The sequence below is a fragment of the Engraulis encrasicolus genome, chromosome 9 (assembly GCF_034702125.1).
Source record: "Engraulis encrasicolus isolate BLACKSEA-1 chromosome 9, IST_EnEncr_1.0, whole genome shotgun sequence".
Classification (NCBI taxonomy): Eukaryota; Metazoa; Chordata; class Actinopteri; order Clupeiformes; family Engraulidae; genus Engraulis; species Engraulis encrasicolus.
Window position 1 is genome coordinate 18460781 of NC_085865.1, and position 24971 is coordinate 18485751.

The following is a 24971-nucleotide window of genomic DNA, read 5'->3' on the forward strand; positions in this document are numbered from 1 at the left end:
TTTGAAATCTCAAACTTTGTAAAGATCCATTGCTATTGAAAACATAATGTCCAGCTCTTCTCTTGGGACACAGAAGAGGTGAGTCAAGTGTGGGACAGGAAGGTGTAGATTGCCGGCCTCCGCAGTAACTCCGGTTTCAGCTTGACTGCCCCATGGTTATTGATGATCAGTTATTGATCCCACCCTCCCCGCTTCCGCACTAAAACATTACTTGACATTTAACAGTAATCAAACTAACAAAACTGTTTATTAACACACACAGATGATGACAGGGGCACAAATCAGCCAAATTGCTTTAGGCAAACCAGTGGCGGGAAAAAAAATATTTACTTGTTTTCACGACAGCAGACCCGGCGGTGTGTCCGGCAGTCAATCAGCTGGAGGTCAACTCTGCGATCAACTTCCCCCCCATCTCGCTCTCGTCTCCGCGTCGGGGGAACGATAACGGAGGGGAAACGCTGCGTATTTTGCGCCGCACTGCTGAATCCCATCCCATCTCAGCAGGCCCAGCGCTAATTAAATCACAGTCTCATTTCCACAATCCCAGAATAGCTGGCGTATTACCCTGCACACTTCCTCCAGCCCAAGACACATAGCTTATTTTGAAACATTGGAGATAATTATCCACTATTCATTTTGATTATGAAGTGCATCTCCGAGTCCTATGTCTCCAGTCTCTTTTGCAGTAATTGGAAATCGGGCTGAACTGCCCCTGTCTCCGCAAGTTAGCCAGCACCACCAATGAAATAGCTGCCGGGTTTTGAACCACTCCCCCCCACCCCACCCCACTCCATCCATGCATAGTCATCCTTTTTCATCGCCTGTTTTATAACTCCATAGCAACTGTTTTTTTTGACCTTCATGTTTTGTTTTCATTTTGATGATGATGAAATGAATTTTCCAGTCTGGGTCTCCAGTGTCTTTTGCAGTAAATGGAATAGTTGCACTGCTTACTGTTTAGTCTCCCGTTATCCTGCACCGAGTAAATAGCATTGTCAGTTAGCCTATTCTTATACTGTACATATTTCGTATATAGTTTTATATGTACTAGTGGTATATGTCCCTTTTTATCTTTGAAAAGTGACCTTTACATAGTTTCCCATTTAGTTCAACAGAAGACAAAATACTGTGATTTAAATGCCAGCTGTCACAGCATTACAAAACACATGTATAGTTATTTAATGTTTTTGCCATGATCCTTTTGTCTTGGTTTGATTTTATGTTTGAGGAATATAGTGAAATAGCACTGGAGTATACAGTAGGAGCAGTGTATTTCAGTTTCCATGGAAAAATATTATGCTCAAAATCAAGAATTTTGGTGGCAATTTCGTTTCATTCACCCCATCCATCCATAACCATCCTTGTTCATCACTTATTTTATAGTGACACATCTTTTCCAAACTTTGTGTTTTTTGTTTTCCTTTGGTACATAGAAGATTATGACAAATGGAAGCCAATAAAAAAAGAGGAGACCAAAAGCAAACAATACTGCCCAAGGCACCTCACTTTTTTATGCTTGCATAAATCCGAGCTTCCACTGGCTATCACTTACTATCTGATTCCTGAAAAAAAGGGTGTGCCAACAATGAAAAAAGTTTATTATGCCATGCTCTGGTGACCCTATCCTTTTATTTTACGAGTTTGAAATATCATCCTTGAGGCATTTTTTTTATTAAGAAATGTCTGCACCTGATGTGAAACAAAAAAATAAAGACCAATGCATTTGATCTGTCTCTAAAGGATAAGAAGCTCCTTTCTCACAGATCCACAGTCAGTGATAGTGGGGGACATTCATCTTCTGATGCAATGCAATTGGTGGTTTAGTTTTATCTCTTGTTTGTACTCTCTGACTGTATGTTCTGCGGTACTACTAGAAAATCTGTTTGTGAAGATTTTCTTTCATCTAGTTTGGGATTGGAATAGAAAAGCCAGGTTGTATGCAACTGATGTTTAAGTCAACAACTACATCAGATTCAGTCAAAAGTTACATCAGGTTCATACACCAGGGAGGATACAAGAAAGCTAGTTCTGGGTTGCGAGGAACTTGTTGAAAAGACTGGAAGCCTTATCCCCGGGGTCTACAGGAAAACTACACACCACCAACGCACAGCAACACATATTTTTTTCATAACGCAGTTGTGCCATGACTAATGTGGAGATTTTTGGGGTGATGAAAATGGCTTATAAGAAATTAAGCTACATGTATGCACAGTATAAAACCTTGTTGTTGATGAGTAAAAAGCAAAATGGGCCTACTGAGTGCAGACAACGAGAGACATGAGAGGGTGAAAACAAAGACGCTGTGTAAACAGTTTGCGCTTCTAGAAAGGTCACGACACCATGATTAACGTCGTTGTTTGCCAAGCGGTAAGATTTACAACCGTAACTGTGCAAGCAGTTTGAGATTTTGCCAAAACACGGGACACTTTGGTTAGAGACGTCTACCAAGTACTAGAATTGTGTTGATACTGAAGCCACAATGTTACCATCCTCAGCGCTATTCCTAAATTGTGCTGGACAACTAGTTAAAGAAATTGTGCAGAGAACGGGACACCTCGGTCACAGATGTCTGCAAAATAGTAAAATTTGTGTGAAAAAAGGCCACACTACAACTGCCATCAGCATTGCTAGATTTGTGAAAAAACATGTGCTGACAGGTCTAATTTATTTATTTTGACAGAGACAGAGGATCCCTTAGACCTGTATGTAAATGGGACACACATCAAGTACATGGCATACAGGCAGAAGAATAGATACTTAGTTATATATGTATAACAACCTAAAACATGATATGTGAGTCAGCAAGAAGAATGTTTGCAGTTCTGCTCTGTTTTTTTTTGGCTGTCCTTCGCTCAAGTTTACTGACTGTGGAAAAGATACAATGCAGTTGTCTCAAACCATGTGTAACTTCCTGTTTCTAAAACTGTTGCCTGCCACATACCATTGCCTCTTGAATCGAACTACCAGTATTATGCACTTTTATCTTCGTGTTTTATATTTTGTGCTGTCCGGAACTATAGCCCTTGCCCCAAGACCAATCCTTCAGAACTGAGATCTTTACAGACATGGTGCATAAACACAGCTTACTGACACAGATTCTGATTCTGGTGTTTCTCTCAGAGCGGTTCAACGTGTACCTGATGCCCACCCCGAACCTGGACATCTACGGGGAGTGCACCATGCAGATCACACACGAGAACATCTACCTGTGGGACATCCACAACGCCCGCGTCAAGCTGCTCATGTGGCCCCTGAGCTCGCTGCGACGCTACGGACGAGACTCCACATGGTTCACGTTCGAGGCCGGAAGGTACGTACTGTACAGTAGGTGCTCCACAAGCCTTGTGGGTTACCATTTATACTGTATTAAGGGCCCTGCTACATAAATTAGATACAGTTTAACAAACACTAATATGTAGGAATATGTTACATGTAGGTAGCCTACTTGCACTGTACCCTAGTGCTGTAAGTACACAATAGTACATGTTGATACACTAGTATGGAAAAGCAAAATGATTAAATACTATAACCTCTCTATACATTCTGGCCGTACAGTATGAGCGTTGGTTGGGACATTTTGTGCAGGGTCACGAGATGGCACGCCCAGGCTAACCTGTTCCACTGGCCGTGTGACTTCCACTCTTGTCGATACTGTACTTCACAGTGGCCTGTGCTTTTGATATGAATGATTCACACGAAAAATGCACTGCATGGTTTAATGAATTATATCTATTGAAATGGTTAGGATGAAACCATGTGCATGGTACTATGAACAGGATGCAGGACTCGGTACAGGAGAACTTTGGACAATGAAAAACTGAACCGGAAAACTCAACAATTAGCTCCAATTAAAGTTATATATATATAACGTTCACTATGTCTAACTGTTTGAATCACACTTTAAATCACACTATCCCCTACCTGACATGCCTCAACGGTAGGCCTACAACCTCCGTCTTCAGAGGGACCCTCTGATGAAGACGGAGGTTGAGGCATGTCAGGTAGGGGATAGAACTTTTGCAAATCTGAAGTAAAAGAAAATCTCAAGTCCAATGAAAGTTATTTTCCTGAGAAAAAGGATTGAAAATGCTTGAAACTGTCATGTCATATATGAAACTCTTCAGTATGCAGACTTGAATTGCATCACATTACACTATCACATTGCACTTAATTTAACTAAACGTACGGCTGTTTTAGGTACCTGGAGAGTAATGTATGCTTAGATGCTTTGCTCAAGGGCCATTTCAACCATGGATGGAATAGGAATCCATCCAAACTTTCCCTTCTATTGTGGCATTTGAATCTACAAAACTTTAAAGGGACACTGTGTGAGATTTTTTGTTGTTTATTTCCAGAATTCATGCTGCCCATTTACTAATGTTACCTTTTTCATGAATACTTACCACCAGCATCAAATTCTAAGTATTCACTATGACGGGAAAAATTGCACTTTTCATACATGAAAAGGGGAATCTTCTCCATGGTCCGCCATTTTGAATTTCCAAAAATAGCCATTTTTAGCCGCAAAAATGACTGTACTTTGACCACACCCGGAAATATTTGAAGAGTTCAGATGCAAAACCCCCTAACTCCATGTCTGAAGACCTGCACTTCTATAGTTTTAGAGAACCCTGCTGTTGGTTTTGTTTACATTCGTGTACTTGATAATACATATAAATAGTTATATTACAAAAAAATAAAAAAAATAAATATGCAATTTTGATAGCCTTGTATTAAATAAAAATGACTTAAGATTATTTTCTGAAAAGGCACTTAGGGGGTTTTGCATCTGAACTCTTCATTTGTTTATTACTTAGTAAACTTTCATGTAAAGATCAAATTTGGCAATAGGCAGCCCAGTTTCAAGGAGCAGCATAGTTGCAGTACCTTTTTTGACCATTTCCTGCACAGTGTCCCTTTAAAACCTAAGACTATTCCCTAGCCATTATGCCACGGCTGCTCACCAGCTAGATCTTTTTTGTTCAATATTAATCTTTTTGCCATTATCATGCACTGGTGAATACTGAAGTTGTACTGTGAAAACTTTTTAAAACTCAGATACAGAAGTCAATGTGGAATATCTTGTGAATCAATTTGTATCAGTTTCAGACCAAATGCATTCCATGACCTCATTTTCCCATCTCCTTCTACTCTTCTCTCATTCCAACGACAGAACACTTGTCAAGTCTTGGCACCCTGCTGAAAGCAGTCAAAACAGAATAAGTTGCCAGTCTGTTGCATTTCTGATGTAACTTTGGGGAAATACACATATATTGTAATATTTGCAGAATATTTATAACAAAATGAAAAAACATTACCATCCAAATAAAACCCCCTGGCATAGCTGGTGAAAGATGAAAAGGTATAAACATCAGGGCCTGCCTAAGTTTGTGACCTTGCGGTTGACTGAAAACAGGTAACCTACTTTCATGGTGAACATATTCCAGATAACCATTTTCCGGATAAAGTCAGAATTGTAGCACACACACACACACACACACACACACACACACACACACACACACACACACACACACACACACACACACACACACACACACACACACACACACACACACAGTAGAGAGAGAGAGAGAGAGAGAGAGAGAGAGAGAGAGAGTGAGAGAGAGAGAGAGAGAGAGAGAGAGAGAGAGAGTGTGTAACGTTCTTAACAAACGTGTGTATGTGTGTGCGTGTGTGTTTAGTATTCTCAACGCATGTAATGTTGTACTTGTAATGTTCTTGACCATAGGAGCGTAATGACCGTAATGTTCTGTTACCCATTTTGATGTCATCTGTAAGCTTTGGCAACACTGATACGAACAGGCATACCAATAAAGAATATTTGCATTGGACTTTGAGAGAGAGAGAGAGAGAGAGAGAGAGAGGGAGAGAGAGAGAGAGAGAGAGAGAGAGAGAGAGAGAGAGAGAGAGAGAGAGGGAGAGAGAGAGACAGAAGGAGGAAATAACAACTCTGCTCTTCTCGCCACTCCAGGATGTGTGACACGGGTGAGGGGTTATTCACGTTCCAGACGCGTGAGGGGGAGATGATCTACCAGCGTGTGCACTCAGCCACGCTGTCCATCGCCGAGCAGCATGAACGCATGATGATGGAGATGGAGAAGAACTCACAGGTAACGCAGACACACTATCACCCTGATAGACAGACCCTGATAGATGATGATGATGATGATGATCGCGATAGTGGTGGTGGTGGAACAAAATCTATGACATTATGATGATGATAATGATGATGATATAATTGTTGTTGTTGTAACCCCAAAAAAACAACAGTACAGTAACATATTTCACTGGAAAGCAAATGACCTTTATGCTATACAAATCATCATGGGCAGTGTACAGGTAGAACAATTGCGCAATGAGATTACTCTTGCCTAATCCTAGAGATTTCTATCCTCACTGACAACCACCAGAAAAACAAATGATGTAACTGACAGCTGCTACACCTGCTAGATCTACTCAGGACTAGATCTGCACTGATGAAAAATCCTTACAGTACGTGGAGCCTAGTATCTTTTTTTTTAGCTCTTTCCATATGGGGTTGTTATAGTTCGAAAACGTTGCTTTGAAAAAAGGTTTGACAGTGTAAATGCATTACAGGTTACCAAAACATTTATGCTATATCCCCTTCCATGCTTGCCTGTCCTGGTGTATAAAACATGAGTCAGAATGCTTTTATAAGAATGTTTCAGAAGATTAAAACGTTCCAGAACATTTGAATGCTTCAATATGTTCCACCATCATACAGTGTTAGTCATCATCGTCTGAATGTAGCACTGCCTCTCCACCTCCAGTGTGACGGTGCCATTTACAGCACTTTACTGTTAACACAAAGCCTAGGAGCGTAATGGAGGTGTGGGGCACGTCCATATATCCAACTGATGAATTGTTTCGTTAATGGAGGTGATTTTGTGTATAGTGGAACTCATTGGCCGAAAACGCTGGCGAATGGGCTCCGAAAGGGCGGCAAACGGGCCCCGCCGCCGCATGGTATGAGCAAAGACGTAATTGACACCGTGGTAATGATTTTGCTTCTTCTCCCAGATGCTCTCCAAAGAAGCCTCATTAACAAAGTCAATATCCTTACCGCGGAGCGTCTACTGGCAACACATCATACGTCAGAACAGCGTCGGAGATATCTACAGTTGTCAAGGTAAGCTGTAGGTAGTAATTAACAGAGCGCAGCTGAGCAGAGGCGCTCATACAGGGGTTATAAAAAGATCTGCTGTGTGTGTGAGTGTGGAAAAGTATATTTTTTTGCAGTTTCTTTTTTTTTTTTTTACTGCAAACTGACAGGCGAGAGACCGTGCCTGCTGGAAGTCTAATGAGTTCGACTTTGTGTTTGGTTTCTGTTAGGGTTTTTTAAATCTCCCATTTTATTTCATCCAGTGCTGCACTTCCTGTGTACAGGTTAGGGGCATGACGCAACTACTTCAGCTCCCCTCACAAAAGATGTGCTCACCTCCATGGGCTAAATAGAGCAGCTATTCCAACATGAAGCTTTCCATCTTATTTACTTCTCTTCAGGCTGAAGCCATAAGGGTTCCAGAACCACCTACCGTACATTGAAGCTTTTGGTTTTTGAACTGATTTTCTGATTCATGTTTTAATCTTTAACACTGCCTATAGGATCACCTATGTAAAATGGGAACCAGACTGCCAGTACTGGTGTTACTTTACTTATTTAGCAGAAAACACTGTGTATGTGGCCTGGTCTTACTTCATACCCTTGTACATAATGTTGTGCTGAGGGGTCTGGACCTGTATATTTGAGCACAGGCTTCAGAGCACGGATTCTGTTGAAGTTCGAAACTATTGGATCTGATTTTACCCATTCACCCAGATTTCTTATACGTGCAGGGAACTGATAATTGAGAAGAAGCTGATAGGCTGCAATTGGCCAGGCTATGTATGTGTGTGTACATGTCGTAGTCATCCCCTGTGTGTGGAAGGGCAGCTCATTTTTACTTTTTTGCTTACCCTCTTTGTTGACACTGTTCCTGAGGAGCAGGGAGGGGGGTTAATGGTGTTCAGGACATGGGGGGCTGTTGGTGTTTGGAGGGTAAAGCATGCACAAGGTGCCCACATGCTGTGTAATACACATATACACATTAACACAGACACACATATACTTGTATATACACACACACAGAGACACAGCTCACACAAGCATTTCTGCACACGCATGGAAACACACACACACACACACACGAACACACACACACACGAACACACACACACACACACACACACACACACACACACACACACACACACACACACACACACACACACACACACACACACACACACACACACACACACACACACGAACACACGAACACACACACACACACACACACACGCACACACGAACACACACGCACCCGAGGCAATAACCCTAGGTAGAATTTCATCAGTGATGTTGGCAGTGTTTGAGTGTGTGTGTCGTGCAGCAGTAGTGTGCAGGCACAGCCAGGAGGCAGGAGGCAGGAGGCAGGGGACACCTGGCTGGTGCAGAGGGATCCGTGTGTGCGGGGCCGGGGGGGGCAGGCAGCCCAAGGCCAGCTGTCCCCCTCCCTGCTGCGTCCGCAGTCCCACCACACCATGCCGCCAGCGCTACAGTGCTACCAGAGAGAGTAGATAAGAGAGAGGTTCCATTGGCCTATTGTCTCCGGGTTCTACTGTTGCAAGGGGGGGGGGGATCCCCCTTTAGGCAGACCTAAGGACTGTTCTATTCATTGTAGGAGCATTATGACACGCCCCTTTAGGCAGACCGGAACCTGGCCACTTTAGGTGCCCATAGCAACCTATTACATTGGCATATCTCTATATACTTAAAGAATCTCTGGTGCTACAGCGACCAGGGGATTACTGTCTTTCAGCTGATTGAGCTGTTAGCATGGGGTGGGGGTGGCAGGCAGCAGGCTCGCTCTCGTTCTTTCTCTTTTCCCCGTGCTAGTTTTTGTCTGTCTCCATTGCACACACATACTCATCCTTATTCATTCTTGTGTTCTCTTTGTATCTTCATCTCGCTCTGCTTTCTGCTTTTTCTTAATCTCTCCCTTGTTCTCTCTCTCTCTCTCTCTCTCTCTCTCTCTCTCTCTCTCTCTCTCTCTCTCTCTCTCTCTCTCTCTCTCTCTCTCTCTGCCACCCCCACCTCTTTCTGTCTCTCACTCTCTCTCAGTTTCCTCTGTCTGTTTCTCCATCTTGATCTAAATCTCCATGTTTAGTGAGATCCTAATCTAAGGATTAAGGTGTTTGGGGAGGTTGTATTGCAAACAAAGCAGATATCCATGATGGGAGAAATTGAATAAATATCTATGACATGTGAGATGTGTATCCCCACACATCCCTCCATCCACCCCTCCCTCCCTCCTCCAATTCCCTCTCTCATTCTGTCGTTTCTTTCTGTCTTTGAGGTGCTGCCACATTGTGTTTTCTCTAATTAAGTAATGCATTTTTGATGAGTTTGTCAGGTAGCCAAAGCAGAAAAATAATGGGGAGAAAAAAAAGAAAACACGCTCTTTGTCTTCCTTAGCGATTAGTTCCTCAAAGCCTTTGAAGAAATTTGTCTCGTCTGTCATCTTAATCACGAAAAAGCTAATTATTTGCGTTTGAAAAAATCTGAAGCGCGTTCAAAGAGCGGCTTTATGTGCAAAGTTGCTTTGATATCGCCACGTGTTGTTTATCTGCAGTGTTGGAAATATGCTGGCCTGATTAAATGTGATAGGGGTGTTTGTTTGTGGGTTTGGTGCCGGTATAGGAGTGGCCCTTTAAGTTTATTTGTTGGTGTGTGTGTGTGTGTGTGTGTGTGTGTGTGTGTGTGTGTGTGTGTGTGTGTGAGAGGTGGGGTGGGGGTAAAAGTGGGTTCTCATTTATCATGATGGCATTCCTATTGTTGCTTTCAGAGATGTTGAGGTGTGATGTAGAGAGCATTCGTCCATCTCCTTTATGTGCCTCAGAAACACAAATTCAGCAGAATGTTGTTTTTTGGGGGCTCGTTCTCTTTTTCCACATGCCCTTTTACTCTAATAGTTCTCTTTCTCTCTGTCTCTTCCTTTCTTTCTTCCTTCCTTTCTTTCTCTCTCCCCCCTCTCTCCTCCTTTCTTTCTTTTTCTTCTTTCTTTCTTTCTCTCTCTTGCTCTCTCGCTCTCTCTCCCTCCCGGTGACTGAGCTGAATGTGTGTCCATGACTGAGGATGGCCTGAATAGCTTCTGAATGGTGAGGTGAGGTGGTGGTTGTTGTGTTGCTGTAGGGGTGGAGGGAGTTCCATACTGATGCTGATGCATACATTATCTTGACAGCGCTGCTCTCTGGGCCTGGCTGCCATGCGTGGGCCGCCACTGGCCCGGGTCCACCCTGAGGCAGCTGCCCACACGGGGGGGTGGTGACCTCACAGTAGATTAATAGCCCTCATCTCCACCTATCCAGGTTAGTGTGGCGGCGTATGAAAGGTTAGTTTCAGCAGTTACACTTCTGCACACTTTTGCAAAAAGTTTTGGAATACTGTAGGTTTTTTCTTTTCTTTTTTTGCACATGGTGCCTCCGGATCCACCTATTAACACTGCTGTGTAACTTCACTTTTTTAAAGTCTTTTTTTAGTTTCCTGTGGATGGATGCTGGCACAAGTGCAGGTGGATGGAAATGGTTATGTGGGTGATGAGCGCTCTTTTCCCTGGCACTGTTTTACACGGCCCAGTCATCAGCTGTGCATCGTTTTTATCTCTCTTGTTGTGCTAAATGCGGTTTCTGTGGCGCGGCGCAGCTCACATATGGCGTTGCGGTTACTTTGGAGGGAGTGGATAATGGGCTCGGTGGAAACTGCTCTGCTCATTCCACTCATTTTCAAGTCCAAGTGTTTTGCCATTTGTTCTCGGTTGGTGGATGCCGTATAGTATACGGCGTCCCCTCCTCTCCACTTTTGCCTAATGTGGACGTTAGATTGCAACTGGCCCTAAAAAAAGTTGGGCAAGGAAATGGAACATTTGCACCAATCTCCATCTGCCCTCTTCCATTGCTTACCACTCTGCTCTTCCACTGTACTCTACCCCCTATCCTCAACCCCCCCACTGATTGCACACAAGATGAATTTGCAATCAGCATGCTCAATTTCCTGAGTTATGGTACGTTTAAGATTAAATGCCCTCTGGTCCGCAGGTATAATTAAGGGAGCACACGCTGCTCGCCGGTCCGTAGCACTGCAGAGGCTCCCAGAGTAAAGTGCTTATTTGTTTATTTCATTTAGCTAGTCGCCAAACTGTGAAAACACAACACAACCCTCCACTGTAAGGCTGCTTTAAAAGCTCGTTCCAGTAACTAAAATCCGGGTGGGAAGGGAAGTCATGGGGTGGGTTATTTAACGATCAGCTATTCGAGGGGCCTGAACTTAAGTGTTTCTGGGTATCAGGTTCAGATGGTTTGTAACCGGAGCTGGAGCCTCAGTTGGAAATGCTAGAAAATGGAGATGGGAGGAGATGGAGGCAAATTATCCATTGTACATCCCCCACAGACTCATTACCGTATATGACAGGGTCTCTGTGCCCCCCCTCCCCCCTCCCCTAAAAAAAAACAGCTAACCTTTCCCCTTGCATATCTAGAGTTAGGCAACATACGGTACCCTCTCATGTAGGAAAAAATACACTCAATCCTGACACTGGTTCTGCACAACTGACAAAGGCAGTAGTCCCTTGCAGAATCATTGCTGTGGATAATAACAGGGCCTCAAGTAAACCTCCCCCCAAAACACCCAATCCCCATTCCACCCTCCCCCTTGCAGGATCATTACTGTGGATAATAAGTGCATTCGACATGACATCAACGCATGCATGCGCATTTAGACAGCAATGCACCCTGGATGAAAATGCTGCATGACGGTTAGATTTCCTGTCAAACTTCGAAATTTCGTCGACGTTGCGTTGACGAGGTGACATGTCACATGGTGTAAAACTATCGCGGGATGAATGCGGCTGCAGTCAGATCTTGCAACCTCTGCAGTTGCTTATCCCCTTCAACGCTCGTCGGCGGACTGCCTCCGAGGTCACGCGCCCATGAACTGGTTGGTCAACAACTCACTCACGTGTGTATATGGGTCTTGTCTCACACCTCTACACAAGTTTGCGCAGGTCCCCACTTCAGCTCCTCCTCACTGCCTGTCCCCATGGTGTTATAATCGGGACAAAACGTCCACGAGCGGCACTTACTGCACACGCAAGGTATTTTATTCTGCGCGCGCGCGCAAACACGTCTCACGCGCGAGTTTGCTCTGCGCGCGCGCGCAAACGCTGCCACGCGCGAGCAAACACCGTCTCACGCGCGAGAGGTGACATGCATTTCCTCACGCGCGCGAGCAGAAATATGAATATTTAAATTATCTCCTCCCACTGGTTAGCATAACAAATGAAGCGGAAGTTTGTTTAGTCCATAATAGTCAAACACAGAGAGCTCAGATCTCAATTGTTGATAGACTATCGTTGCTACGGTGACTGCAACCGACCACCTTTGAAACACAACTGAAACGCAACTCACGGCTGCTGCTGACAAGGGCATTCACATATTTATTCGTAAAACCATTTTATTTTTTGGTGGATGAAAACATTGTGTCAATATGCTATGTCTATGTTCGCCTTATTCACCCGGAACGTTCTAAAGACGTTGAGGGGTACACTTCAGGGGTACATTCGGCAACGCACCAGCTGTCATGCCGCCTCACTGTTGTGTGCCCAAATGTTCGTCCTCAAAGAGAAAAAAAATCCTACCGTGGACAGACTTTCCACCGTTTCCCCAAAGAGCAGGCACTTCGCCGTGGATGTATAAATCACATCAAGAGGGGTCCTGGTCCATATTTCAAGGTAAGATGCAAAATTATGTTCAATCATACGCATTAGCTAGCACAAATAAGCTAGCTCGCCAAACTTGTCATGACTCATGTAGCCTAATGACGCGAATGCCTCGGTGAAATAAAACATATGAATGTGTAATTACACAACGCTACATTTATATGATATTTCCAGATCGCTATGTCAAGATTAGGCTTTTAATTGTGTGGTAAGCCAGAACCAGTAGCATAGGCCTACTTGTGCCAAAATCAAGTTGTTTTGCTAACGAACTAAAATGCATACCCTGGTATTTATGGTTACAGATCAACGCTGAGACCAAGGTTTGCTCTGAGCACTTTGAGAAGCAGTGTTTTGTAAAGACCACCCGTGTTATCACAAAGCTTATAAAGGATGCTGTGCCAACTTTCGCCTGGACTTCAGAGAGGCCAAAGAGGAGAATCATCATTCGCAGACCGAGGTTAGTTTGTTCAGTCAATATTCAACTGACATGTGTTTAGCAACCCTCTAATAATAATAATAAACTGAGAATAGTTCGCCATAGGTATAGCCTACATTTAAATTTAGACAAGACTGGAGAATTAATGTATGTGCTGGAGATAATTGCACCGTTCCGCGGTGTCTCCTTCAAATGAATGGCAAAGTAGCATGCTAGCTTTGGCTGTGGGGAGGGTTTTGAACAGGACTGGTCGCGCACGCCGACGCTGTCAGTGTGAAAGGCAGAGAAAAACACGCCTGCTCCTCCCTCCGAGTCCAGTGACTTTTTAATAACTCACTTTTCTAAAGTTTTAACTTGGATTTCTGTCACGTTTAAACGCCACCGCTCCTGGATCTCTCTCTATGCTGTGCCCTGCCTAGTATTTCTGAGTACCCTGAAATAGGCTGTCTGCATTCTCTTTTTTAATGCACTGGGCCCTTTCTTTCAAATTAGTCAGTTCATTTCAGATCTTGTAATTTCTGCTATAGGTGACTGCTCAAGATGTGGCTTCCTGTAGTTCAGAGATAGTTTTCAAAACTGCCTCAAGCTTATGTAGTAGTGTTAAGAATAAACAGGTGTGGAACATATGGCCTATATTTGAATAGTTGTGGGAATAACTGTGGGAACATGGAGCAGCAAGAATAAGCTGTGGGACCAATGGGCTGTGGGAACATAGAGCAGCTGACCCCCAACAGGGTCTTCATGGTTGTATGACCTGAATACATTTTCAAAGCGGAGCCACAGGATGCGGGCTTCTACTCTGTTCCACTATTAGACGCGCCTTTGTCCTGCACCTGGCCTCAGCGAGGTGGGATGTGCATACTCTTACTTTTATAAAAATGTTGTATATTGACCACTAATTCTGTGCATGCTGTCATACAGAGATGATGAACCATTCCTGAAGTTGGACGCCAGAATGCAGGAAGGTGCTGTTTAAGAGCCTAGGTAGGTATTTGCTCTCAAGACACTTGTCTGCCACAATTTAGGAAACACTGTCAAAGTGTGTGAATGACAAAGACCAGCTTACAATGATTTCTCTTCTCTTTTCTTTTCTTTCTGTGCTGTGTGGGACATGTTTGACATGTAAATAGACCACTAGGCTAGTTCAGTTGTTGGCGGTGGATTTATGTTGATTATAAATACAAGTCCTTTAGTAGGCTAGTAGGCTAACTAATTAATGCGAGCATGACCTACTGTGTCATGCTAAACAAGCAGGAAGCTGGGCATTCTTGGCGACTCTGAGAACTATAATACAGGCCAAGTCGTCATTGTTATAAGATGGTAATAACATCATCAAATATTTGCCCTGTTGAATGGATGTACATTTTTGCGTCACATCCTGTTGATGCTAAAATTACGTGCACTGTTACATCAAGATTCATGAACTTGTCAGCAGTGCAGCCAGCCTTCTTTCTATGGCCGTAATGTAATCGTTTACAGCTCTCGAAATGAGCAGACAGCTCAGCTGCTTGGTGCATACTCTTACCAATCGGTCTATATTATTCCCTCTTGCATTATTTATTTTCAGGCGGTGGAAGAAGCACTTGCAGGTATGCTACCGACCAGGCTCCTCAACATCAATCCGAGACGGAAGATGAAACGGGATGAAGCAGTTAGATTGAGGTAAACATCTACACACCCCTGTTCAAATTCCAGGTTTTTGTTACGTAAAAAATGACAGAAAACAAACTTAAAGCTTTAAAAGGGAAGAATAGAAAATAAAACTTCTATTAACATTGTTGCATAAATATGCACACCCTTAAACTAATACCTTGTTGCAGCACCTTTGGCTTCTATCACCGCACTCAGTCTTTTGGGTAAGAGTCTATCAGCATGGCAAACATAGAAGTGACAATATTTGTACACGTATCTTTGCAAAAAGTACTCCAAATCTGACAGATTGCGAATGCATCTCATCTGCACAGTCCTGCTCAGATTGCCCAACAGATGTTCCGTGTCATACAGGAATGAACTCTCCCACTCCCAGTCCAGGTCTCTGCGGTCTTCTGAAAAGGACAATGTCATCATCCCCCGAGCCAGACTCCGTACTGTTGGTGACAGAGCTTTTTGTGTTGCTGCCCCCACGCTCTGGAACAGTCTACCTCCCAACATACGCCAGGCCCCCACACTGGCTACGTTGAAATCACATCTATTCACAGAGGCATATGGACTTTAACTTCACTGGCCCATCCCCTCCCCCTTTATGCCACTACAATGGCCCCTGTGGAACTGTTCTAAATAACAACCTCCATGACTTAAGCCCCGGTTACAACTGAAGAACGATAATCACATAGCATGATGCTGTCACCTTCATGCTTCACTTTACGCTTGGTGTTACCTTGGCAATGAGGTGTTGTTACCTTTTGTAATTATGTCCAAAATGTTAAACCTCGGTTTCACCTGACCATAATACATCTTCCCACATGCATTTGGGAGATTACAGAAGTATTTTTTGCAAAATGTACTCCACCGAGATTTAACTTTTTTGTCATAATTCGAAAGGGTATATTTGGCACAAAACATCACCCCAACAACACCATACTTTAAGTGAAGGGAGCCTTGTTGGGTGATCTGAGGAGGACTGACTGTGGGAGATTGCACTCGCAGTCTTTCTGATTTGGAGGGCTTTGCAAAGAGGGGTGAACGAATATTGCCATATTAATGTGTGCCATGCTGAGACTCTTACCCACAAAAGATTGTGCTGTAATGAAGGCCAAAGGTGCTGCAACTAAGTATTAATTTAACCCTCTACTGCATGAATTATTATATTTACAATGTAAAAAATGTTTCAGTGCTTTTTTAGTGTTAAACTGAGTTAAATAATAGATTTCCAAAAAAAAATTGTATTTTTTATTTTTTATTAAGATTTTAGCTTATGGTTGCCATATGGCAACTTCATGCAGTCGTGGAATCTTGTGTAAAATCAGGTTTTTCCTCAAAAAGAGAATTTTTCCTTGATAAAACTCCAATATATTACTTTCCAAATGTTAAAACTCATTAAATTACATAAATTAAAATATATATTTTTAGTATTTAGTGGAATTATTTTTGGTAAGATAGCAAAATATGGTCAACAATTCGGCCCATAGACATGTACACACATTTACAAAAAAGCTTCCGAAAAGGTTGTTTACACCTATTTGCAAACATGTACAATGCATTTTTACAGTAAACATGTCTAAAATGTACAAATTATAAGTGCAAATGATTCATTTGGCACAAGAATTACAAGAAATATCTGTAAAAATAGCCTCATACTAATCTAATTCTAAGTCATTCCAATGGGGTTGATTGGGGTGAATGGCCAAAATGTTGTTCCATAACTGCATGAAGTTGCCATATGGCAACCATAACATTTTACCATTTTACAAAAAAACCTTTGCATTTAAAGCTGTTTTAATGATGAAAAATAAGAGTTTACATATTACAGATAGTGTTTTGATTTTTTTATAACAATATTTTGGGCTGAAATGTTGGTAATACCTTGGTTTATGGAGGCCTTGAGCGATGACCTCCACACACCAAAGTAGGTGATGAAAAAGGGCTTCCTGTGTTTATTTCTTAATCATGTGACCTGAAAAGTTTTTTTGGTTTCAAAGTAAAAGGCTGTCTTATCACTAATAAGTCTAAATAAATAGGTTATAGTGTATCATTTACTAGAAAAACTGGAAAAAGTTAACGGTTGCCATATGGCAACCCTATGCAGTAGAGGGTTAAGGGCGTGTACATTTTTGCATTGCATTGCATTGATTAATAGTTTCGATTGAAGGAGGGAAAAGCTGTGAATTTATTTGTCTTTCTATTTTTTTTTACATCACAAAAACCTGACATTTGAAGAGGGGTGTGTAGACTTTTGGGAGCCACTGTACATGTAGAAATTATGTGTTCATATCTCTAACCCTCTTGGTTTAGCATGATAATGAAAAGAACTGTGAGCAAAAATGTGGCAAGCAGAAAACCAGAGTGGCTAGTGACTTGGGAAAACCCAACTGTGGCCGGAGAGCAAAACATTAATGTCAAACCCTTGTCTGTACCCAGACATGGGTTCCTACCAGGTGTACGGATACCCAAACACAACCACATCGTATGCAAAGCGCAAGTCTGAATTAAATTTTCTACACACATGTACCTAAAAAGTGTACCACAGTCACCGTGTAGTTTGAATACTTTTACTTGAAGGAGAGGATTGTGCACACAGGTGCAGTACGAAGGTCAACTGTAGTTTTCAGAGTGAGGAGTCTGCACACTTAAAATCGTTTTTGTTGCGTTTTATTTTTTCATGGCAGGATAACGTACCTTAACAGTCTTCATCAGATTCTCTACGAACACAGTCTGAGTGGTGATTAGAACATGCCTGGCATCCAAGGGTGTGGCCAGTTTGTTAACCCTTTACACTCTACACTTTACAATTAGAATTATTGTACACTGTCTGGACAAGATGTAGAATACTACTGAGCGACAGTGATATGTCATGTTCTTAATACTGTTATATCCTGTCATTACAGACAAGGCGGCCGGAAACTTTGATGACCTCAATGACACTGGCTAGGTGAAGGACATCAACAAAATGGCATCAGGTCACCAGACATCAGCTCATAATCCACAACATCATCAACCATTTTGCGCCAAAAATGAAGCCGTTCACATACCATGGCATCCTAAGCAGGTAATTTCATACCTCTCAGTAACCTCAGAATGTATTAACAGAATAAACAAAATTATCACTTCCCATAATTTCTACCACATGTTTCAATAGGCAGCACTACACTACTGTGCAACAGTGAGAGAGAGCGGGCAAGGACAAGTAAAGCGGACCTACACTACAGCAAGACTTTGACACTTCTCCACGTTAGAGGCAACCATCACCCCCACCGTTGAGCAGCGGCTATGTGTAACCCCCAAAAGAGGAGATGATCCGACGATGTGTGTGTGGTGTGTGCGTGTGTGTGTGTGATGTATGATATTGTAACACTTCAGTCCTTCTTTTATACTATACAGTGTATACATATACATTTGTGGGTTTGTTTAAAAACCATAGCTGAGGTTAAGAAATGCATTATGACAAATACATCTGATTCAGGTGTACTGTCTTTTATTTGCCACAAATAAATCACATCCTGGAAACCTGTACGATGTGTGGATTTAAAGATCTGCCAGATCTTTGTGACGGCACAGGATTGCAGTGGAACCCAAACATAGCCTACGAACTCCCACGCCATCTCACCAACTGCCGATATGCAGTATGCCTGATTTTTCCTGTACAGCAAAGAAATGTAGAGATTGTGCCTTCATCAAGAATAGGTCATTTGGAATCACAACAATTATTCAATTTACTTTGTGCGTGTGGTGTTGCTATTGCTGTTATTATTATGTTACTAGTGACCCCTTTAGTTGAGTTCCATAGTCTACATGAAATCTCTGCACTTGTGTTACCACTATTGGGATTGGCAGCTCCCTAAATGAAAATGAGAAAAACTTGCCTGGATGAAATGTTATGAACTGTATGCGTTGTGCTGCTTGCTGAAGTAACATGACACCCACATCACCTTCCAGAAATAAAGTGTATACAGGCTACCTAACCAGAGTCCTAGAGACCTATTGCTGCTGTGTGATGAAATCCAGGCAAAGGCCCAAAAGCTTTGGCAATTGCTGCAACATGTAAATAAGGTAGACAGATTAGGCCCCTGCAGATATGGCATGTGTAGATGGATTCACTAAATTCTTTAACCACTTAAATGGCTTGGGTCAGACAAGCTGGGCTGCACACTGACCTCTTCCATGTTGCCCATGTGGTTTTGTTGGCTGTGTGTGACAACCTCCGTACAAGGGCCGCCGATCAGCAACTGAAGGCAGATTTTTTTTTTTTTTTTTTTAATGTCTGCACCTTTTTTATTAAATGTATTGCATTGCACTGGTATCACATTGCATTAAATGTACTAGCCAAGTGACACAGAGAGCAGGTAAATACAGTGTATTGATCTGTACCATTTATGTCACTTCTTAAAGATTCAATTATTCAACTCTATATTCGAAGAGGCCGGTATTGCTCTACCATTTTCCACGAACCAGTCAACTTCCTGGGAGTAATTGCAGTACTTTGAGAAAGTGATCTTTCTAGCCTAATCATTCATTGTGCTTGTGTCAGTATTGTAGTGTCATTGTTTATTTACAGTGTGTCGACGCCATCTACTGGATACTCAGCGCACGGTTCATTTTCTAGCCACTTCATCATTTCATTCCAAAGCGAGTGAGCTCTTTGATGCAATGTAGGCTAAATTCACCTAGAGCTCTAGTTGTGTATATCCAATGACTTATGTAGACCTCCTTGTGTATACCCGTTGTGGATCGCTGAATACATAGCCTACAAAATCCATATTTCGGTCTCCGGTCTCAAGTCAACTGCGGCCGTCTTGCCTACTGTCGTCACCAGCTATGGAGAACACGACAGTGGCAAAATGAATGATTGTTCCAACCGATTTCAATAAAGGTTCTCTGATCTGACCGCTTGAATTGACTATCCGGCTCCCTCTTTTATTGCAATGCTTACCAGCAAAAGTATCAAACACACTTGAATCCTTATAGCCTACATTACAAATATCTGACTGGACCATCGTAGGAAACAGGTTTGTACCGGTATGTCTCTCAGTCATGCAGCACACGGAGCTGGATTTCAGTGAAACATTGCACTTACAACATGTTAAGGTCTCTGTAAACGTGTATTTTGGTCTTCTTTGCAAAACAACTTTGTCATCATGCCAAATGCCTAGCCTGCTAACTTCAAGCTCTTAAAACGCACTCGACAGGACACGAACCATAGCATATTTGATGAAATGTCTACTCACTTTATTCCTCATCTGCTGTCTGCGAATCTCAACAAGTTCGCCCATGAAATAAACAATTAAAAACAATGTTTTCATAAAAATGGGTAAGCAATAGAGTTGTCAGCAACCTTCAGTCATTCCACTCGTCAGTAAACGCCAGCTGCAGTTACCGTAGCAACGATATCAACAATTGCTCTTGAGATCTGTGTCTGATTATTTCAGACTAAACAAACTTCCGCCTCGTTGGTTATGCTAATCAGTGGGAGGAGATTATTTAAATATTCATATTTCTGCTCGCGCGCGTGAGGAAATTCATGTCACCTCTCGCGCGTGAGACGGTGTTTGCGCGCACGTGGCAGCGTTTGCGCGCGCGCGCAGAGCAAAATCGCGCGCGCGACAGTGTCTACGCGCGCGCGCAGAATAAAATACCTCGCGTGTGCAGTAAGTGGCGCTCGTGGACCTTTTGTCCACATAATGACGCCATAGTCCCCCCACTCCTCACATGTGGTGTGTTAGTAGAGCAAACCGGTGCGAGCTCATCGTCTCGTTCATATTTGTGGCCGACTTTAAATGCGCTGTATTTAATAACACCCACATCGTGACAACAAGTTCTCGCTCACATGCTTCCGTCAACGTTGGTCGACAGCAACAAAGTCGTACGGGGCTAGTAACAGGGCCTCAAGTAAACCTCCCCCTAAAACTCCAATCCCCATTCCACCCCCCCCCCCTCGCTCATTACTGTGGATGACAGGGCCTCAGGTGCCGTTTCCACGTAGCAGGATATTTTTATATGTGGATATTTTTTTCTCCTGCTTGTATTGGTTTTGCATTGGTTTTGGCCTTCCGTTTCCACGTAGCAGATATTTAAAAATCCAGGTGCAGGAGAAAAAAATAGCAGGAGAAAAAAATATCCTGTTTAGGGGTCTGAAACGCATTTGTTACAATGGAGGATTTTTTTTAATCCACATGTTGCGTTTCCACGTAGCAGGAGAAAAAAATACCCTACTAAAAAAATATCCTGCTACGTGGAAACAGCACCTCAGTCAACCTCATTGACAACTCGCAGCTAACCACCCACCCACCTTTCCCCTTGCCAATCATTAAACATCTCCTCTCCACGTAGAGAGGAGCGCTCTGGGCAGCTTGTTTTGCTCTTTTGCAGTATGCCCACGAGGCCACTTTACCTTCTGTTAAACCCCCGTGCCGCTTCAAAAAAAAAAAATCTCAGCAAAAGACATATTTTTAGCTCGCTCCGTCTCGTCTCGCACCCTGGCCGTTAATTATTAAACTGCATCTGTAGTTGCGGCGTGGCGGAGAATCCCTCATCGCGTATGCAGCCCTCCCCTCCCACAGCATGGAGCCGTGGGAGATGACTGCGAGGTGACGCTGTCTGCCATTGACTCTTCTAAGCTAACTAAGCAGAGATGAGCTAAAAAGCTTCATTCTGGCCCTCCCTCACTCGTCCGTTCATCCATCCATCCACTTTCGTCCATCCGTTCATCCATCCATCCACGTGTCTTATGATTCAACATTGCACCAGTGTGTGTGATCTCACGCCAGCCCAGGATGAATCACGGCTCTGGCAGTGCAGTGCCGCAGTTTGTAGGCTACTAACTCGCTGTTGTTGCGCTTCCCCCGATGAGCACTTCTAACAACTGCCAGCACCACTAGAGGACCATGGGGGGTACAGCATTCGTAATGGTTGCAACAGCAGCAGCAGACTATGGGAGAAGCATGTGATGAAGGATATGTTTTTTTTGTCTTTTCTTCTACGAAAGTTAGCTGTGAATAAAGCTGTCAGGCAGACAGACAGGAAGTGTTCTCAGGTGGAGATTGAGCTCGTTAGCTGCTACAAGAGCCCTCCGAGGCCTGATTGGCTGCCTTGGTCCCAGGTGTGTCCTTCTGTGCACCTGCCTCCTCAACAGTCTTCTGGGGGTTTGATCAGCAACTCTGCGGGGGGGGGGTGTTGGGGGGGGTGTTGGTGTGATGGGGGTTGTTTTGGAGGTAGTGGGTGGTAGTGGTGGTGGGGGCAGGCGTTGCTTATGACAACCTCCCTCGGTGCAACTCTCAGGACCGACAAATGAACAAAAGACGAAGCCGAAGCCGAGACGAAAAGAGCAGGGGGAGAAAGATTGAGAGCGATTCTGCGAGCGGAGAGGCAGGCTGGCGGGCGATCCTTGGATGTCGGGCCTCTACAGAGTGGAGAGTATAACTTGTAGCAGCAGGGGGCTGGTTGAATTTCTCATTTCTCGTTTCTGCGGCTTTCGGGCTCGGTCTCGGGCTTTGACATTTGCAGCCGAGGAGCAGCAGCAGCAGCAGCAGCAGCGACGGTGGCGACAGTGGGAGTGTGGAAATGAAACGCAGCCCATCAGATTTATTTCCGTACATCAAGCATAATAAAAAAAAGATTGGTCTGCTCCTTTGGTCAGCTCTCGCCTCTTGAATCGTAACCGTAGCTAATGAGTGTCATGTGGCCTACAAGTGGCCTTGACCTGGGCCGGATCCGGCACAGACTTCTTTTTTTGACAGGGTCTACTGTTGCTAGTGCAGCCATTTTCCGTTTGAAAATGGTATATTAGATACTATGCTCAGATGTTGCGGCGTTTTCAAGCAGAATGAGCAACAGGCCGGAGCAATGAACGGTAAAGTTAGGGATGATGGTGATGGGGGTCTTTCTTTTATTTTTTGTAGAAAAATGACACCCCTGCGACCTTGCCCCAGTCCTGATACGGCATGGACTGTTCCGTGTCTTTTAGGGTCCGGTCCACTGCTGGTGTAGCCATTTTCCGCTTGAAAATGGGACGTTAGATACTGTATGCTCAGGCGTCTCTGTGTTTTCAAGCAGAACGAGCAACAGGCTGGAGCAATGAACGGTTAAGTTACGGATGATGGTGATGATGGGAGTCTTTCTTAGACTTTTTGAAGAAAAAAAGACACCCTGATGCAGCATGGACTATTCAGGTTCTTTTAGGGTCCCACTGCTGGTGTAGCCATTTTCCGTTTGAAAATGGGATGTTAGATATGCTCAGATGTCTCTGTGTTTTCAAGCAGAATGAGCAACAGGCTGGAGTAATGAAAGGTAAAGTTAGGGATGATGGTGATGGGGGTCTTACTTTAAATTTTGAGAAAAATGACACCCGTCCCCGAAAGGTATGCAAGGTTTTTTTACATACCAGAGGGAGAGCGAAAGATGGCGGAAAAGAGACGGATGTCTTCAGCGCTTTGTTCGATGCAAGGATTGCTGATGCGAAGAAATAAGTGCACTTTAAAGTTACCAGGGAAAAGAGCTACCCCCCACCCCCCATACTCTTCTCTCAAATGGATCAATTACAACCTGTTATATCGAAATGGAAAAGTACAAGGATACAGCTTTTATTTTCCACCTGCAAAACTTTCAAAGTAATTCCGTGCCGTCGCTTTGGGGCGAGATGTGTTTTTTTACAGAAGTATTCAACAGCCTTTTTTTTGCATTAGCAATTCTAATGGAACCTGCGTCAGCGCTGTCTCGTTGCGATCCTGTGGGAATGTTGGGGGTGGGTGGGCAATGCAGCGTGTGTGTGTGTGTGTGGAGGGGTGATGAATGGAGGGACAGGAGTGGACGAAGGTCGATCGGGTGGCTGGCAGCAGTAAAGTAGAGGAGAGGAAGGCGGGGGCTGCGGAGGTGAGAGAGACTTTGAGGGGGGACTGGGGTCCCTGCGGGAGGGAGGGAGGGAGGGAGGGAGGTAGCGAGCGGAACGCTACTGCTAACATCTGCCTACCTGATGGAGTTGCCTACTTCTGGTGAATCATCACAAAGGACTGGTAATATGTATGTGTTGCTATAACAGGTGTCCCCAATAGAAAAGATGAACACACACACACACACACTGACACAGACATACACACAGCTCTTCTTTATTAATTATTGTGTTCTCCTCTTTTGTATCTCTATCTCTCTCTACTTGTCTTTATCACTCCCTCTCCCTTCCTTTCTCTCTCTCTCTCTCTCTGTTCCCACACACACTAATAAGTGGCTCTAAGGTACCTACCGGCGTATTTCTTTGTCCATACACCCGTTACCCAGTAGACTTCCCTGTATCATTACTTACTGTGTGAGCAGCTGAGGCAGCAGGTGGAGTGACGCAACAGGCGGCTCTGTAATGGCAAGGCGGTGGTGACACATCCATGACTTTCCTGGCCCTCGCCACCTCTGGTGGCTCACTCTGGGGGGTCTACTGTTGCTGCTGCTGCTGATGATGATGGTGGTGGTGATGGTGACGGTAGTGTCCAATGGGCCTGTGATGATTCAGATGCCCCAGGCAGCAGTCATTCCTTCCAGGCGTCTTCCCAGCTCAGCAAATGGGCTTGTTTACAGCCTGCAGCACCAACCACTCCATTTTCTGTCTGTCTGTCTGTATGTGGTGTGTGTTAGTGCATGTGTGCGTTCTCCTGAAGTATAACTTAATCACATGCCCGAAACACACATTTTCTCCAAGAGCAATACATACAAGATCAAATCAGTAGACGTACAAGATCAGACAGATAAGTACAAGGACAGATGGACAGACAGACAAAGGCAAACAGGCATTATATTACAAAAACAAAAAGGTATGGTATAGCAGGGAGGTTGTAGCTAATTTCATGTTGAGAAAAATACAGTACAGTAAAAGTGATGTAATAGTATGGAACACTGGGAGGGTCACATTGTGGGAGCACAAAACTGACGAATTCATAAATATCTATATTCTTTTCAGCATGACCCTTCCTGGGCTCCGTAAAACAGTCAACTTCCGATGCCACAAGAAAAAGACAGTAAAAAGTGCCTTCTGACACAGT

The 24971-nt window shown here is 43.7% G+C and overlaps 1 protein-coding gene and 2 long non-coding RNA genes across 4 annotated transcripts in view; 2 read left to right on the forward strand and 1 right to left on the reverse strand.

The window, feature by feature from the left end:
* The window catches only part of dok6 (docking protein 6), a 90364-nt gene that overhangs the window by 62302 nt on the left and 3091 nt on the right, over window positions 1-24971 (forward strand). The window contains exons 5-7 of the mRNA XM_063206690.1: window positions 3121-3310; window positions 5996-6134; window positions 7066-7174. Coding sequence (XP_063062760.1) covers window positions 3121-3310; window positions 5996-6134; window positions 7066-7174 — 438 coding nt within the window. The remainder of the gene's footprint in view (window positions 1-3120; window positions 3311-5995; window positions 6135-7065; window positions 7175-24971) is intronic.
* Window positions 12775-18463, forward strand: LOC134455553 (uncharacterized). 2 transcript variants are annotated; one of them, XR_010036122.1, is made up of 6 exons: window positions 12775-12872; window positions 13163-13317; window positions 14218-14280; window positions 14864-14958; window positions 17841-18001; window positions 18092-18463. It is a non-coding gene; the product is annotated as an uncharacterized LOC134455553 (long non-coding RNA). The 2 variants fall into 2 exon arrangements; XR_010036121.1 differs by lacking the exon at window positions 12775-12872 and having other exon boundaries at window positions 13134-13317.
* Window positions 18408-20273, reverse strand: LOC134455554 (uncharacterized). The gene is made up of 3 exons (XR_010036123.1): window positions 20178-20273; window positions 19107-19178; window positions 18408-18984 (listed from the first exon to the last, which is right to left on the reverse strand). It is a non-coding gene; the product is annotated as an uncharacterized LOC134455554 (long non-coding RNA).